The sequence below is a fragment of the Sinocyclocheilus rhinocerous genome, unplaced genomic scaffold (assembly GCF_001515625.1).
Source record: "Sinocyclocheilus rhinocerous isolate Xijiao unplaced genomic scaffold, SAMN03320098_v1.1 scaffold95, whole genome shotgun sequence".
Classification (NCBI taxonomy): domain Eukaryota; kingdom Metazoa; phylum Chordata; class Actinopteri; order Cypriniformes; family Cyprinidae; genus Sinocyclocheilus; species Sinocyclocheilus rhinocerous.
The window spans coordinates 517,871-536,279 of record NW_015662004.1 but is presented as its reverse complement, the minus strand read 5'-3'; the positions used below and the strand labels follow the sequence as shown (position 1 = coordinate 536,279).

General features: G+C 36.1%; 1 protein-coding gene across 1 annotated transcript in view; it reads right to left on the bottom strand.

The window, feature by feature from the left end:
- Positions 1-8,642: 8,642 nt before the first annotated feature.
- Positions 8,643-18,409, bottom strand: part of LOC107727255 (BTB/POZ domain-containing protein KCTD16-like) — a 67,404-nt gene continuing 57,637 nt past the window's right edge. Inside the window, exon 2 of the mRNA XM_016537057.1 lies at positions 8,643-9,666. Within this exon, the coding sequence (XP_016392543.1) occupies positions 9,206-9,666 (461 nt within the window). The 3' untranslated portion in view covers positions 8,643-9,205. The remainder of the gene's footprint in view (positions 9,667-18,409) is intronic.

The window sequence follows — 18,409 nt, the reverse complement described above, 5'->3', positions numbered from 1 at the left end:
GATATGAAAAAATATGCCGATATGTCTTGCCGATAAGAGGAATACGTTAACTCACATGTGCTCAGGGTGTGCTAGCGATTAGATCAAGTCAGCATTGTGGCTCATTCTTGAAGCAAAGTTTTGCCTGAATGGTGATTGAATTCACTGTTTTGGATCGCTGCATTTAATCTGTGAAAGCACATACAGAATGACACATTCGTGTATGATAGTACAACAGTAATAGCACGTGCAGCGGCAGTAGCAGCAGCCTCCCCCAGGTCCTAATACCCGTTCGGTAAGGAGTTTGAATCTGTAGGGGGCACTGTTGGCCTACTTCTAATTTAATTAAAAGTAAAATAGCCCACACAAATAATATTTAGATTGTGTTTCTGATTAAATAAAGCAGTAATTGATGTCATAAAATAATGAGTATGTTTTGATTTAAAGGTCAGAAGCTATAACTTACATGAAAAAAATAAATAAACATGACACTTTCTAATTAATTTTATATATAATGATTTATTCATTAATGTGTAACATGTTTTATTTTTTAAACAAATCATAAGCTCTAAAAGATTTTCTGAATTTTTACAACTCTTGCTTTAGGCCATCTACAAATGTTAAATCTTAAAATAAAATGTTATGGTTAACACTGCATCTTTCTGAGGAAAATAATACAGCGATTGATATATAGTTTATTTATAGTTATTTTCAAAGCTTCAATGTACTGTCAGAAAAACTTAATTGTTGTTTATTTAATTCTAAGAAATAAGTTCTTGTTAAAAACTAACCAAAATTAAAAATATTTTGCTTATAATTTCTGCACAGTAGAGACTTGGTGTTGTTTCCAAACAAAAGGAAATATATCGGTATCGGCCAAAATGAGTTGAAAAATATCGGCATATCGGATATTGGCAAAAATCCAATATTGTGCATCCCTACTTTTGACCTAACTCGTTTATCACATTCATTTAAATAGGATAATATTGTACCATATTGATAGAAAAATACAAAGAGAAAAAAAGATATATATTCCATTTGTTGTTATAAACAACATGAAGTGCATTAAACATTACATGATGTCAAGGTTTCTCAAACTGAGGGTCTGCAGTGTGTTTGTGTTTAATGAAAAGCTAATAATTAATTATAAAAATGTATCATTTTAAAATAACAAAATAAAACACCTACTAAAAAGACTAAATATTTTATTTGTTTACCTGCATGTCATGTGACCATTAACCACCGTCAACATGCTATGTTGAAATGCTGAGAAAATGAACAAATTATGAATAATTTATCGCTATTGTATGAATAATATATAATCATGTAATTAATAAAAAAGTAACTGTAGTCTGACTATGAGTATTTTAAAAATGTAATATAATCTAATTACAAGTACTTCGTTGTTGGAATCTGATTACATAATTGCATTTAATCTGTTACTACTACACTGGTTCTCTGTAATTAAAAATTGAGACATTTGATACAATAACCACATTGAATCAACACTGAATAAAGAAGAAATGTGCCTTGTGAAATGTGAAGAAAATCTACCTTAACATAAATATTCTTTTATCATTTACTCACTATCATATTGTTTCAAACTGTCTTTCTTCTGTGGAGCACAAAAGGAAATGTTTTGAAGAATGTTCATGCTGCTCTTTCTCATTTAAAATGCATCCAAGTAGTCCATATGCTTTTTGCGCATATTAAAACAGAGCATATGGCATGAGTGAGTTGATAATGACGTTTCATTTTTAAGTGAAAATTCCTTTGAAGATTTTGAATATTTTTGTGCTGAAATGAACTTGCTGATAATCACAAAGCTGGACTGGCTAATGAGTTATTTCATGGAAGATTTGATGTAGCCTAACACATCTCTGGCGGCATATCCGTTTTGGTTTATGAGCTGTGTTCTACCACTCATCTGATCCCATCTCCAGCTGAAGCACGCTCATCCATTACGCTGAAAAATAGATGAATGCTACTTCCTTATCTGTGTAATCCTGACAGTAGCACAGCCCCTCCCTGTGAGATGAAGGGAGAGACGGCTCACTCTAAAGGGAGATCTATAGCAGATTGCTTTGCTCTCTCCAGCTAAACACTGGCCTCGGAAAACAGGCAACAGCAACATCACAAGATTCTTGATAAGGGTGTGTGGGGTCTCTCGATTTTACCTTGCTTTCCAGATTTATTTTTATTTCTTAGCAATGCTAAGGGATGAACATGTTAATGCATGAGAAGCAATGAGTAGTATGAAAATTCTCAGTTTCTCTAGATTTACTAACATTTCTTCCAAATTTCAAATAAAAATATTGACCATTTTTTTAGTGGTCATTTATGTATGTATTTATGGTTTATTTGTTTATTTATTTATTTAGCTTACAGAAAATGACAGTTGGTCAAAATAATAGATGTTTCCATTTGTTGACTGAAAATCAAGGTTATTCCACCAATTATTAATTTATTTAAATGTCAAATGGAAGAGCAGCATGTCAAGCAGGAGCGTGACAACACTCTTTTGATGGACAAAATAAATATGATTTCACACAAAAAGTGCTAAAAATTCACAGAATATGCATGTCTAGTGTGTTTTAACAAGAATTGGAGTATGTCAAAAAATGAAATGAAGAATCAAAAATATGTATAGAAGATTTACCCATTTAAACGTCTTCTTAATTATTCAGTTTGGGTTAAAGTATGGTGTATTATAAAAAAAAAAAAACATTAAAACCAGCACGTTCTATATCGAAGTATGACTAAACGACATGATCGGAGCTGTTTTTGTTGTTTACCATTTACATGTTAACAACATTTCCAGACTTTAAAACTTTCAAGTTTAACTGACCAACTTCTATTTTTCGTCTTGTGAAGAAATATGTAGCTTTGGAGCCGCTGCTGTGACACTGTACAAACACTTCCGTGACGTGAAGCTTTTGCTTGCGCTGTGAAACAGGCGTAACTATGTTCTGAAAACATATGACAGATTTATAATTCATATGAATTCATAAAATTATTTTTTTTACATTGTCCATGAGATAGGGTTGGTAAAATCTTTCTTTGTATGAATGCCCCATCAATATGTTCTATGAAACAAGTTGAGAAACTCCCAGAGGCTGGTCGGACAACATAACTGTTAACATACGCCAAGAGAATCAACAAAAAAAATGTGTTGAGGAGGCTATTTGTGCAGAAAGAACCTAAAGTCTTCAAAATATGTCTGGACTCCACATTTTCCCCTTCAAATGTTTAAATTCTAATGCTTTGCTATAACTTTTCAGAAGATATTTATTCCAAGCTGAAAATCATTCGGTCAATATCTCAATTGCAAAACTGTTTGTGTTTCTATAGAACTTTATTGTACATTTTTAAATCCTCTATGCTTGTATCTAAAGACATCTCAGATGATGCTCACTTTTATACATAACAATATACAGTACATTAGTGGCAAACATTAGCAGACACAACCCACACTTTGTGCTTTACCTTTTTCCCCTGTGTTTTTGGTATGTTTTAACATCATCACGAACAGACAAACATTTGCAATATTTCATACACTGGCATGCGCACAATGATCTGGACCTTTCTGAAGTCAAACCAACACCAAACAACATCCTTTTTGTGGCGTGTTCTGCAACTTTTTAATTTAATGCATTCATTTATTGGTTTTATTCTCACACATACGGTTTTGTCAGTCTTATGCAGTTGACTTTTTTTTATCTTTTTTCTTTTTTGTGGGTTAAAAAGAAAACATAAAAAAGGCTCAAACAATAGGGGGGTGTAGCTATTGATACACCAGGCAACATTTTAAACAGGCCTGCCTTGCGGGAGAGCGGGCCACGAGTATGTGAACATCTGAAAGCAGCAGAAACAGACGCAGTGTCTCACAAAATATGTGCCAAACACTTCTTCTTGCTGGCCTATTTCAAAAAGTTGCTTGTTATCATCAGATTTTCTTTCTTCTCGAACTCAACAACCTGCTTTCAGGCTTCTTTTTGACTTGAAATATCAATATACTAGTTCAGTTACATCTCTTGTTCCTGAAGTTTCAATGAGCTAAAAGCCAATAGAGCCTGCATTTTGATGCACATTTTTCATTGCTCATAATGACACACATCTATAACATTCAAAATCCTAAACATCTGTTTCATTCCTCCGTGTGCTTGTGAAAATACAGTGTAAACTTCAAAACACACCATTATGATTGGTTGGCTTCACGAGAGAGAGCGGGAGGTTGCCGCTTGGTTTTAACACACGCCATACATTCTTTAATGGGTACAACAACCCAATCTCACATGAAAATCTATTTTACAAGGTGGTAATTTCGTATGAATTTGTACAGTTAGACATACAATTTTTACATACAAAAAGGTCCACCTCTATCCCTACCCCTAAACATAACCATCACTCGGTCATAAGCAGATTGTACAAAAATGTACAAATGAGACTGTACAAATTCATACAAATTATCCACCAATTTGCCCAAATGTGAAATAGTTATGAATTGCCTTGAAATTGTGTTGGGTACAATGATAAATGTTCTTTCATCGTGTTTGAATTTGAAGAGCATTTACAGTGTAGTTTTTGCATATTCTCATTGTAATATTAACTTTTACAATATTAAAAAAAAAATGTGAAAATGTTTCTGCTTGTTGCAGTGCCAAAAATTCACTTTCTATGAAATTGATTTTTAAATGAATTTTTACCTTTATGAAGATATTTTTTCAAACATACATCATGTTTTTCATTTATGTCTAAGGCCTATATTAGAATATTATGAAATATATCAAACAAAAAAACAAAGGGATTCACCACATTTTGAATATCCGTGGCATTTTTGTCAATTTCACTGATATGTGTACCCTTAACCCTTGGCTAATTTCTAATCCTGGCTGTGCTGAAGCCTATATTTTTTTGCCAGTTTATTATTAGAAATATTTATTTAGTTATCTGAAATTATTAGTAGGTGTGAAACTCAATACGTGCACCGAATCTCTATGAGTTTAAAAATAACAAATAAACATGTCAAACACAATAGCATAACACTGATCTCAAGCTACAGCTTGCTGCAGACTTTAATAAATAGCAAAATGTGAGCTTGTCTTTTAAAATAGAAAGGGGAATCTATCCCATCCAATCTGACAAAGACAGGATAATTTACGAAAAAGAAAAAGAAAAAAAAGAAAGATTTTCTCATTATTTTCTGACAGTAACAAAAAATATTGCAGAATATTGAAAAACGTGCCGATGTGAAACTGCTGAGAGCTTTGAGAGATGTGAGATGAAACCTGTGTCATGGGCATGGAATTTCAAATGAACAATAGATGCTGCATCCCATAGTCTAAAGCCCCGTTCACACCAAGAACGATAACTATAAAAATAACGATATTAGCGTCCACACCAGCGAACGATATCGTCTGTTTATTCTAAGCGCACATACGTCTGCCGCTTTAAATTCTTGAGCTCGTTACAGCAAGATGGATTCTGATTGGCTGTCAGTGTTTTATCGTTCATCAGCTGCAAAAAAAATCGTTTTGAAAGTGATCACAATGAAATCGTTCCTCTGTATCGTTATCGTTATAGTTGTGGTGTGAACTATGCTATTCTTTAATATTGAGAACGATATCTTTATCGTTATATTTATAGATAGGGGCTGTTCACATGTCGCGCCTAAAAACGCGTGGAAAACGCTAGGCGCACCGCTTTCCGCTTTTTTCCAAAGCAACCGCGTGCGCGTCGCGACCGCGTCGCTTCCATTATGAGCGCGCCTGCCGCGCGTCTACATTTGAAATAACGAACTTGAGCGCGCAAAAGACGCGATGTGTGAACGGCCCCTTATCGTGCTTGGTGTGAATGGGCCTTAACTCTGAGGCATGTTTCACACCTCATGCACAAGTGTGCAAGCAAAGCAACAGCAGGAAAGCATGCTGTGCTCTCAACATCAGAGCTGCAGCTCTATAAAGGATGTAAAGTGATTTTTGGGTTACTAAATTGAACATTTCCTCAAATAATGTCCATAAATTATACATTGGTTATTGAGAGTGCACAATAGAGTGGCGCAGGTATGACGTCAGAACCCGGAAGACTAATTTGCCGCTGGTTCCTTTGAGATTTTTCAATGGGATTTTATCATGTTTATTTTTTTCAATTTATGAGTAAAATAAAGCCTGTGGTAAACATAACTTGACGATACTTTGACATTTTGTTCTACAATGGAAACTGCAAACCCCCATATTGAAAACACGCATTTTGAAGCAGTTATGTTTATTTTTGAAAACGTATGTTTCTTAAAAGTAACTATATAAGACAGTTTGAGGTGTGTAATTGAAAAACCCCATTAGAAAACCCCATAGGAAAATCTTGAAGGAACCAGCGGTGAATCAGTCTTCCAGGTTCTGACGTCACACCTGTACCGCTCTATAAAAGAACTATTACAAACTTGATCATCTTGAAATCTAATTTATATGAGGAGGGGGACCATGTTTATATCTCTAAAGTAATTAATTTACACCGAACAGAATCCAAACCCCAAGCTGTAACAGATAGCAGTATGAATTCAGTCAGATTTACTGAATAGAAACTACCATTTTGGGGCCTGACACGATGTGACAAAAAAGTAAGAAAAACAAGTGAATAGTTAATTCCATGTTTTATGGCTGCTTTATTAAAGAATATATTACATAAGATTGTGATGAAAAATATATTTTGTAGGGCATTTTTACTGTATTTTTTGGGCCAGTGTGAATACTGTAACGGTTTAGATTTGTGGGGATTTTGCAGTGTTTTTGCGTGAGGTGTGAAAGAGTCCTAGTTTCTCAGTCATTCGTCTGTCCACAATGAAAGTGCAAATGCTACACGCAGCACAATAATGGTCAATCAGAACATGTTTGATGTTTATTATAAAGCACTGCCTGTGTTAATGCCTCTTTAAGTAGAAGAGACAACTTTTGTCGTTTACTACTTCATCTTGTTGTGACTAGCTAGGATATAGCGTAACTCTTAAACCATAAGCAAAACATTTCATTGGATTTCCACTCATAACTGAATTATAACCATAATGCCATTAATTCCATCGCTGACTTTTTAATCTAATCAAATGATAATGTATTGATTTCTCTGTCTGGAGCAATTCATATAAAAGACATTTTAATATCATTTTATTTACAAGTGATTTGCAATATTATTTTACAATATGGACAGTGTTTGGAAGAAAAAAAAGTAGGAAACCTGTCCAATAAAATAATGACTTTACTGTATCCTTTGACACACAGAGATAACAAATAATCTATTCTATTTTAGATCATATTCTCTCTGCTCTTTCATTTTTATATCTCTGGTAAGTGGGCTTCGTGATAGGGGAATGAGAAGCTGGAGGCTACATTTTGATTAGCACTCAATGAATCTTAATTTATATTCCAATTCAAAGGGCTACTGTGAGAAAAGACAGATTGCAAGACCATATCCATCATTTACCCCTCAAACTGTTCCTGTCCTTTGGTTTTGTCCTAACATTCAGAATTAAATTCATTACAAGCGTGCATCTGGAGTCTTTCACACTTCACAGAGTGTAGTGAAATGAGAGACAACATCTTATATTTATGGTAATACATCTGGGTTATTCTCGGAAACCTGAAAATAAATAAATCTATATTTTTTTTTTTAGATAACAGTATATGTCTCAGTACACAGAATGCAATACAAATCAAAAGTTTTGCATCTTATATATTATATCTGTCAAGATGTAATATATAAACATATGTACCTCTCTTCCTCATCTAATCACATTTTTGTAATTAATTGTGTAACATTAAAAGCATTTTTAAAGATAACTCCGTTCAAGGCTGTTAATCATGGACAGTTAATTTATAACATATAGGAAAATAGTGAAAAAAGAAAGCGGAAAATGAATGATTAAGAGGCAGATAATTTTATCCAACTTCCATAATTATCAATTGTAATTTAATATTTTGAAAACAAATATGTGGCATTATTGTTATTATTATAATTATTATTTAAATATTGTTGTAAGCTATTACTCCATGCTCCTTACACCGAGATCTGGCATAGTTTTAAAATAAATTCAGTAGCAACAACTTATGATGCTTATATTGGTTTCCAAAATCCTTGCAAATCATTGCAAAATGTTAAAAGTTAAATAACACAAAATTTATCTAAGCTTTATTGGTGTGTTTAAAAAAATGTTTATTAAGGATGATATTCATTATTAACCATTATGTACACCAATATGTTTCCACTGAATTATCATCAGCTATGTATAGGTCTCATTAAATTGAATAGTCCTTACAGAACATATAACCAGAAGCTTTCCATTTCTCAGATTCACTCAATATTATTAGTGATGGAATGAATTCAACAGTAAAATGTGTTCTGCAAAAAGATTGCACAACCCTAAACTATGTTCGCGTTGATCAATGTGTGATTGCTTCAAGGGCTATAATCCTAAACCTTTTCTGTTATTGTCATGATTTTTCCAAACTTTCTATATTTGACCTCAAGAGTAAGCCATATCCACTCCCGTTTAGAATATCATGTTTAAATCAATATGTTTCAGGCAGCAGTTTCAAAGCCTTTATGTGACGCTACTGAGTTTCCACCCATAACCCTTTTATGATGTGACTACATGTGGAGGGGTCTTTGATTGTAGCTTAGCTGAGGTATGAAAATGGAACATGGAGAATCCAAAAAAGGGAAAACACGTTTGGCTCCATGGTCTTCTGTGCTTCTCAGAGTGTTGAAATGGATACCCACTCTCACATCTGCCAAGGCAGTGGCTATTCTTAGAAAGGGCACAGTTGGGACCACATGCATTATTGATGAGGTGGATACACATTCATCTTTCAACCTCTGGGCCACCTCAACTCAGTTGCTGTGGCACTAACATACCGAGGTCAAAAATTCAGTTGTAACAAACACACAATTACACACAAAGTGTAGCTCAGCAAGGGAGACCGAAGCCAAAGAGACAAGTAGTTGTGCATCTTTCGAAAACACTTGCATCTCTCTGGAACTCTACAAAAATTTGTTTACAAGTAAACAATTGGCGTTCGAGCAGATGAAGTGGTCGCTCGGGTTATCGACTGACATTGACAACAAAGTCAGAGGCAGTAGTAGTGTGGTGTGTACTAGCAATAGTAGTTGTAGTATTAGTAGTGGACACGTACGTTATTGAAGCTTGCACTTTTAGTTTTGAAGGCCACCACGACCCTCAAAGACGGTATTTGCGCAGGAGGTCGGCTTGCCACATGTACTTGCGCTCGGGAAAGTGCTTGGGAATCTTGATCTTGCGGAAGTCCTTGATGCACTTCTCCAGCTCCTCTTCCACAGTCAACTTTTCTTTCGCTGGCCGCTTCTTGCAGGTGCTGGTGTCCCGGGAACTTGCAGTGAGAGTCCGGAGAAGGTCGCTCTTGCGACGCTGCTCGGACTGCTGCTGCTGCAGGAGATGCTGAACGGGGCCCTTCTTGGGAGGCCTGTCCAACGTTTGCACGTGTGTCTGTCGGCTGACTGGGCCACGGATGACGGTACCTTGCGGGGAGCTGGCCTCGGAATGGCTCTCTGAGCTGGAGGTGGAGAGTTCGTTGAAAGAGGTTCCACTCTCACCTTCACCTTCACCTTTGTGACCCTTGCAGCAGCAGTCGCAAGGTGGAGATGACCAGTGTGATGGGCCACCTGGAAAATAGAAGAGAAGAGTTCACACGAGGTCTAAAGGCATTAGTCTTTAGGGTGACGTGGACTATGTTTATGGAATACTAGTGCACTGCTTACTGTATTATGTGCCATATATGTTGTACTACTGGCCACTATTTTCAGCATACGGTAGTGTTCTGTCCAACAGAATTTTCAGTGTATATGATTTTATTTAATAAAAATATAAATGGATAGCCACAATTCCACTGTCGGGCCAAGTGCTAGTGCGTGTCAGGGCCAGTCGCATTTCCACTGTCACTTCCGGGGCTTGATCTGGCCTCCTCAGAATCAATGGGCAGGGATTTTTGCCTATTGAGAACTTCCTTCTCTCTATCCCTAGAGCCCAACCCTGCATCTGTCCCTAACCATATGGAACCTGTTAATCAATAAAGGTGTCCTCAAAGGACGAGGAAAGGAGCAACCGTTTTGAATGTGATAACAATATGAGCAGCATGTGTGAGAACAAACCAGCCATTTCAATTAGGCCACATTTATATTACATAGTTCAAGTGAGCCAATTCCAATTTTTTCCTCCCATGTGGCACAGGACGGATATGACCCACAAACGTGTAAACAGGAAAAAAGCACACAGATTTCGATATTTTCAGTTCGGTATCAGGCCTCATTCATATGTGGTAATAAATCTGAAAATGAATCAGATACATGCAGTTGAATCTGCCATGTAAGTGGACAGATTGGATATTCCAGTCAATGCTAGTCGTCATCGAAAAAAATGACGGTGGCGAATGACGTCAACTCAGGTGGACACCAGCTGCGATACATGACTCTTTTCAATGGCGCAATAGAGGACAACAGCTCAACCCAGTGATGTCATTTTAAACATTTATGTCTTGTGAGCCTCTGGGCAAGCAAAAGCTTGTATTATCATTTCATCTGCGTCCATTGCAAAATGGTCCGTTTTTACTTACTTTTCTGCCTAAGATTTTTCTGAGTCAACCTTGGGTTGTTTCGCCAAGTGTATAGTGTAAATGAAGATATCAGATATAGATCACTAAGATGTAAAGGCCCGTTCACACCAAGCACGATAACTCTAAAGATAACGATAAAGATATAGTTCTAAAAATCGTTCTCAATATTAAAGAATAGCATAGTTCACACCACAACTATAACGATAACGATACAGAGGAACGATTTCGTTGTGATCACTTTCAAAACGATTTTTTTTCCAGCTGATGAACGATAAAACACTGACAGCCAATCAGAATCCATCCTGCTGTAATGAGCTCAAGAATTTAAAGCGGCAGACGCATGTGCGCTTAGTATAAACAGTCGATATCGTTCGCTGGTGTGGACGCTAATATCGTTATCTTTATAGTTATGTTTATAGTTATCGTTCTTGGTGTGAACGGGGCTTAGACAACAAATCGCAATTGGGCATCAGTGTAAATGCAGTGTAAATGTGGTCTTATAGGCCTATTAAATACCCACTAACATATTTATTTCCATTGTTTGAACATTTTCTTTAATTTTATTTAAAATAAATGCCTCTCACCAAATCCAAATCCACTGTCTTAACTCTCCAAGCCACTGCTCCTGGAAACCAGATGGGTTTATTTTGTAATTTTGTCTGGTCAACCAAACAATGGTGGGCAGAGCTAGTGTAAATCCCCAATGCCAACAAGAATGGCTATTTGCGCCGTTTCCAACAGTAGTATGCTATACTAGGTCTCATGACCTCATCACGTGTGCAAGGAAAATTCAGTTATTCTGGAAAGAGTGTTACAGTGTTCTGGGAAACCCATGTGTTGAAAGCAGTGATCATCTTAGCACCAGTATAATAAGGCTTACTCCACAAAAACATACTGTATGCTTTTATCTCAGCCACAAAGCACTACAATCAGAAGTGTGAGACAGACAACATTCAGCGTTATTCGCCTAACAGAGTTAAGCCAATTACACAGGCTGTGTTTTCTAAGGCCTGTCACTGATGAACTATGTCTGTTATTCTCCACCACACTGATCCACGCTATTTCACAACACTGATCCATGTCAGATTTTTAATTATGCAACCTCAATCCATTTGCATTTAATTATGCAGATGAAAGTCGGGGTGCCAAAAATGATTCACAGCGAGAGTGGCGGCACTTGATCAAACCCATTAGCCGCCTATATGAATGTTTATGCACAAAGTCAGGGCCACATAGTTATAATTAAATATAATATAAAAGGTAATTGTGCAGTTGTGTCCACATTTAGCAATCTAGATTTGGTGAGTACAGACCTTCAGTGTCAAATTATCATCTTTCAACATGAAACACAATAGTATGCATACAAAAATAGCCTAGAATCTAGACTCAGTGGATAAATATCAGTGAATAAATATATATAATATGAATGTACAGTACATAATCTACCAAATAAATAATATCACTACGTATACTTTAATACCTTTTATTGAAAATGAAACCTATGTAATCAATTATTAAATGTTATTAACAGTTCAGCACATCTGTTGTACCTTCAACTGCAATTTTCATCATAGAATCATAAAATGTCAGCTATAAATATTTAGACAAATTAACAAGGTTCACAAGGTGCATAATCAAGCTGCAAGTGCCAGAAAGATGTTAATTTGCTGCAGTGAAACTCTTTGGTAGCGCTATTGATCCCACTCCAGCAATAGAGACCTTGTATTGCCAACACTGCAATAAAACAGTTGTGCTGTGTTGCAAAACACACATCAAACCTCTAGGGATCCACCTCGAGCATAGGTGATCAAGTGTAAATATGATTTTAAAATGAAAACACTGATTCCCTTTTGCATTAACAACCGTTGGAGACAATACGCCAATAAATATCCACAGTGCTTAAAACACGACCTATCTTTATTGGGACAGTAAGAAGCCTAACAAGTTGTGTTTCTCATTATGTGGCAGAGTCTGCTCTGGAATTAATTTATGCCACTCAGTATAAAAAGGGACCTTTGATCGATGAGTCGAGGCCTCATAATTGGTGTTTTGAAAAATGGCCCCTGACTTGACAAAACAGCTAAATCAGCCAATGTGGCCAATTTTCTTGTCCAAATGGAATTAAAAGGATGTGCCAAAGTAGTGTTGACAAATGGCATGCATTTAAAAAATGCCTCTGTGAATCATGCAGTTGGTCATGGGTAAATATTATTCATTAATGTATATAATAATTCTGAATGCTTTTTTTGGCCCTTTTTTTGGTATTTTAGTGGGACTAAACTCTGCATTAGAGATGGGCGATACCAAACTTTTTTAATACTATACTATTTTAATACTACATACAATACTATACCAATAATTTTGATACAGTTTTAATGATACCAATACTGATACCAATACCAATTATTTCCCAAATGAGTATGTGATTATTTTTCAAGATAAATTTCAATAAAAAAAAATGTAATTACATTTAAAGACAAATCACATCTACATGACACATAATGGCCATTAAAAGCTACAGTTCCTTTCTGCCATTCTGTTCATCTCTCTCAGTTTAATGCGGAAGTGAGTGTCTGTGCATGGTGATGTACACTCGCTTCTTCCAGTCATATGACACAGGTTAGCTAAATATGTCAGGGTGTTTTGGTACAAACATTAAGAAAAGTACTTAAAACATTTGAAAGTGGTGCAGAACCCCACATTTTTTATTAATATAATTTCAGCATCAATATTTTTTAAAGATATTGATACCAAATAAGTAGCTTGTGAGTATCGAATGGATTAGAATTTTCTATCATTATTTATCCACCTTTATGTTGTTGCAAAGCAAAATCGTTTTCTTTATTCCATTGAACACAAAAGGAGAATGGCTTAAGAATCCTTGGAATATAGTCATATGGACCACTTGCTTTAATTTTTCATCCTTTTTTTTTTTTTTTTTTTGGTCCTTTTTGGAGTCTGACTGACACAGTCACTTTGAACTGTTGTTTTATGTAAAATAGTTGTTTGAAGATTTTTTAAAAATTCTCCTTTTGTGTTCCACGGGAAAAAGTAAGTCATACCGCTTTGGAACAACATGTGGATGAGTAAATGATTATTTTCAATTTTGGGTGATCTATTCCTTGAAGAAAACAGGGGTCTGCATCATCAATGTGAGTTTACTGTATGCTTTCCAATTAGATATATTGTTGTGTTTCCATCCCAGAAGTGAATAATCAATAATTTATATATACATTATTCTTTGAATACATTATTTTGCAGAGGTCTCCTGTCCCTGAAAGTTGTGCACTTATACTCTAATGCTTGCTTCAGAGCCCATGAAGCACACAGGACCTTTTTTTTTTATCCTATTCAACATAAAACAATGCATGTGTATACATTTATTCTGAATTGTAATGTAGCTGATTTTGAAAGGGTGCTTTTTCCAAACATAACTGTCAATTTGAGCAAAAAGCCAATCATACCTTAATAGTATTATGTATGCTATAATGAATTCAATCCACTTAAATGAACAGTTTGAATTCATTCAAACTTACCAACACTAACAGCATTTCAGCTACTGAAATGTAATGGCAGAAACATTAATATAACATCTGTGAGTCTAAGTTTAATTACACAGTCTTTAGGAAACTTAATGGATAGCTAAAATGTGAACTAAAATGATTGTTATATGCATAATATTAATGTGATCGCCAGCAAAGTCTTTACAAAAATATAATGCCCAACTCTACTTCCTACATCCTTATGGAAAGATCTTTTGAGGCTTCAATGATGAGTGACACTAGAAAAGCTCCAAATAATCCAGATAATTCATGCTTCAATCTAAGTGTGTCCACAAGCCATTGACTACCGAGCCTCAATATTTCAGGAACAGCAACAGTGCAAACAGTGGAAAAGCGGCTATTGAGAACTTCCTTCTCTCTATCCCTAGAGCCCAACCCTGCATCTGTCCCTAACCATATGGAACCTGTTAATCAATAAAGGTGTCCTCAAAGGTCGAGGAAAGGAGCAACCCTTTTGAATGTGTAGCGTCTGGACCAATCAGACACACCATTTTTCATTTGATTTAACAAATGCAGCTCATATAAATGGTACCAGAATAAATCGGTCTGATCTTGGGTCTTCCTGGTCTTATTGTGCACAAAAACATCAGAAAAATGTTTGACATATTTTTCTGTAAAAGTGCAATAACTTAATCTGAAACAACTTTCATTTTCGACTGACGTCACCAAGCCTCTTATTTTACACTTTTCATTAAAACACCTTGCTTCATTCTGGTACTAAATGCCCACTTTTCAAGATCTACTCAATTCTGATCAACCCACTTTTAGCATTCAATATTCAGTTTCACTCAGAAATATGGAAATGTTATGTTGACTTTTAACAAAAAGTCAGCGTATCCCATTAACTCTGTTAAAAGGGTATGCTGTGATACTAAGACAAAATGAGGGATTTCAAAATAGTAATTTCATAAGTTTGCATCATGCATATCATCACTTTTTATTTAATAAGAATGTAAAAAAAAAACACATCAGGTCCTCTTATGCTTATTGGAATTATTGGATATCAAACCGTCACAATCCGTGTTTGGATAAGAGTGTAATCTTCAAGGATCAGCTCTTATGTTTACATTTACTGAAAGACAAAACTGAATTGTCATGGGTTTGATTCCCAGGAAAAGCAAGAACTGGTAAAATGTAAAATGCCTTGAATGCAATGTAAGCCACTTTGGATAAAAGCATCTGCCAAATGCATTAGTGTAAAATTTGATTTTTTTTTTTCACACTTTAGTTTGGGGAATAATTCTCACTGTTAACTAACTATTAACTGAATGGGGTATGGGGTAGGATTAAGGGATCTAATATATGCTCATGCAGAATAATCCATTAATATGTGCTTTATAAGTACTAATAAACAGCCAATATGCTAGTAATATGTGTGCTAATTAACAACTAGTAAGAACTGGTCCCTACACTAAAGAGTTTTTTTTTCTTTGCCATAAATACCTCACTAACACTACTACTAACATTCAACTAATGTTCCTTAATAGACTAAATGTCTTTGTCTGTCAGTGTATCAAGCCAGACTGCTTTGTCTATTAATTTTTAAAGTAGCTTTTTCTGCCAAGGTCGCCGAGCCTCTAGCAGCATTCACACCTGCCGCAGTGCTTACGAAGAACAAACATATCGGCAGGGCTTATTTATCTAACTGACCGCTGGAAGAAAGTGTTGATGCTGCATTTACTGCTGCACCTGCAGATCGAGATCGCCGATAAACAATGTGACAGCACGGGAAACTAGAGCAGCACTGAGATCTCCCTGCGCGATGGGATCAGAGTCACAAAATCAGGAAAAAGACACGCCTGCTTGCTTAATAACTGAAGCAAAGTGAGAGGCTGATGGAGGCTGAGAAAGGGGTGATAGGTACTGGATCAATACTGTGCATCGAGTATAAATCTTCTTGTCATGGTTCCAACCTCACCCCACAACCAAACCTAGAAGCTTATCTTTAAGGTCTAGGTGCTAAAGTGTTCCTGTGCAGTGAGCGGTTACATTTAAAGAAAAAGAAGAAGAAAAATGGCTCAGTCTCTTGATGAAGACTGGGAAATAGAGTCAAGACCTATTGTTGCCATTAGACAACACTCTAGTAAATCCAGCTCTTTATTTAAATTAGATTTTTTTCTTTATTTAAAAAAAAAAAAAAATAAAAAATTATTAACAGCTAAAGAAGATAAGAGATCTTAGAGATATCTTTTGATTAAGAGATTAGAGATATCTTTTGATAAATGGGTGTGAGTCAGAAGTCATTAAATTTATGAAAAAGAACAGCTAGGGTGTTTTTTCATCAGTATTTTTTTATGTATCATTGATATACTGCTTTAGTTTTTGTTAATATTTCAAATTAGAATTAACTTTTCTATTTTCTGTTTCCACTTTAATTTTGATTAAAATTTTAGTTATTTGGGGTTTTTTTTTATTTATTTTTTTTGGTCAGTTTTTGTTTTTTAAAAATATATCTACATATTTATTTATTTATTTATTTATTTTACTTCAAGTCGAGAAATGTTGCCTTGGCAAATATCTGAAATAAAATATGTTTGGATATTTTATGTGATTTTGGATCATTTTCTTTTTTCTTTTCGTTTTAGTTTTCTTATAATTTATTGCATTATAGTTTAGATTTATTTTGAGTAATTCACCTTTTGAGCTCCACAGGGGAAAAAAATAAAGTCACATTCTCAAAGTAAAGTTCTCATACTAGGGTGAGTAAATGATGACTTTTTCATTTGTATGTGTATTAACCCTTTAAATAATGGTTGACTAAACCTACAAGAGCATATTTTCATGTTGTCATTATTATTTTAAAGGAATCTGACACCAGTTTGCCTTATTTGTATGCAAGTGTGAAAGCCTGGGTTACAAGCAAGCTCCAGAAATGGGAGAAACCCTATATTATCTGTAAAGAGAAAATCAATTGAAAATGATCAAATGAAAATTTCCAAATAATATCACTATATATTCCAAAGACTTGTCTGCTTAGAAATGGGTGTATAACATCCACTAAAGCTCTGCTGTAGACTCACATGATAGCTAATACTATAAGGTATCTTCTCACCTGTGGAATTATATTATCCAGAGAATAAAATTGGAATTATGTGAGAGAAACTCAAACTTTGGTAATTGTAGGACATCCCCCCTCCCTAAAATAAATAAATGTTTTAAAAACTTTTAGTTGTTATTGTACATTTATTAATTAAAATGTATTTAATTCATAGATAAAAATATACAATTATAAAATCACTTCTTTTTTTATTAATTTATATTAATGAAACACATTATCAATTAAAAATAGTTTTAAGCAGGCATGTTATGTTATTTGACACAGTTCTGGGTTCAAAACACAACTTTTAAGAAACCAAGCTGAATTGTCACTGCATATTAAAGGATGTTTGTCAGAAACGGGGCATGTGACTTAATTGGAACAGAGAGCAAGCCATGGAGCGAGGAGGAGCAAAAGAGAAGCAGAAGGGTGCAGCACCCGTGACATCCGTGCTGCTTGAAAAGTATCTCTAACAGAGCCTGCCACTGACTATAGGGAAGCACAATGCTCAGGCTCCCTACAATTTTGTGATTAGCTCTGTAATCGGTACACAAATTCATGATCGCCGCTGTCTCCTATTAAACTCATATACAAATGACGCTACATTTACATTTGTTTTTCTCCGTCCCCAGCCTGTTCCCAAAAGAATCTCGCCAGTTCCACTCCCGACCCAATGCCCAGCCCACCATCTCCCCGATGTGCGGAGCGCATGCCCGAGCCCACCGCTGAAGGAGAGCCGGATCCCGCCACGACCGACGAGCGACAGAGCTGAGGATCGCCGCAGAGCCAGACTGACCACAGGAGAGGGCTCCAGCCCCCGAATCCAGTTCAGAGTGTCCTCCAGTGCCCGCTCCTAGAAAGCACCCGCCAGTGCCTGCTCCTAGAAAGCGACCTACAGTGCCCGCTCCTATAAAGCGCCCTCAAATATCCGCTCCTTCAGAGCGCAATCCTGTTCCCGGGTTCAGCCTAGAGGGGGCTCCTGATCCAGAGTTTAGCCCCGAATGCCCGGAGGCTCACGAATGCCTACCCTCCCACCCGCTCCTGCCTCCTCCTCCGCTGTCGTCTGGCAGCCCCTCTGCTCGCCCTCAGCCCACCATCTATGCGGTGTGAGCTCCGCGGGACTGCCATCCTCTAGCGTCGCCATGGCTGGAGTTTCCCTTGACTCCGCCTCCAGCCTCTAAGCCCCGGACTCCGCC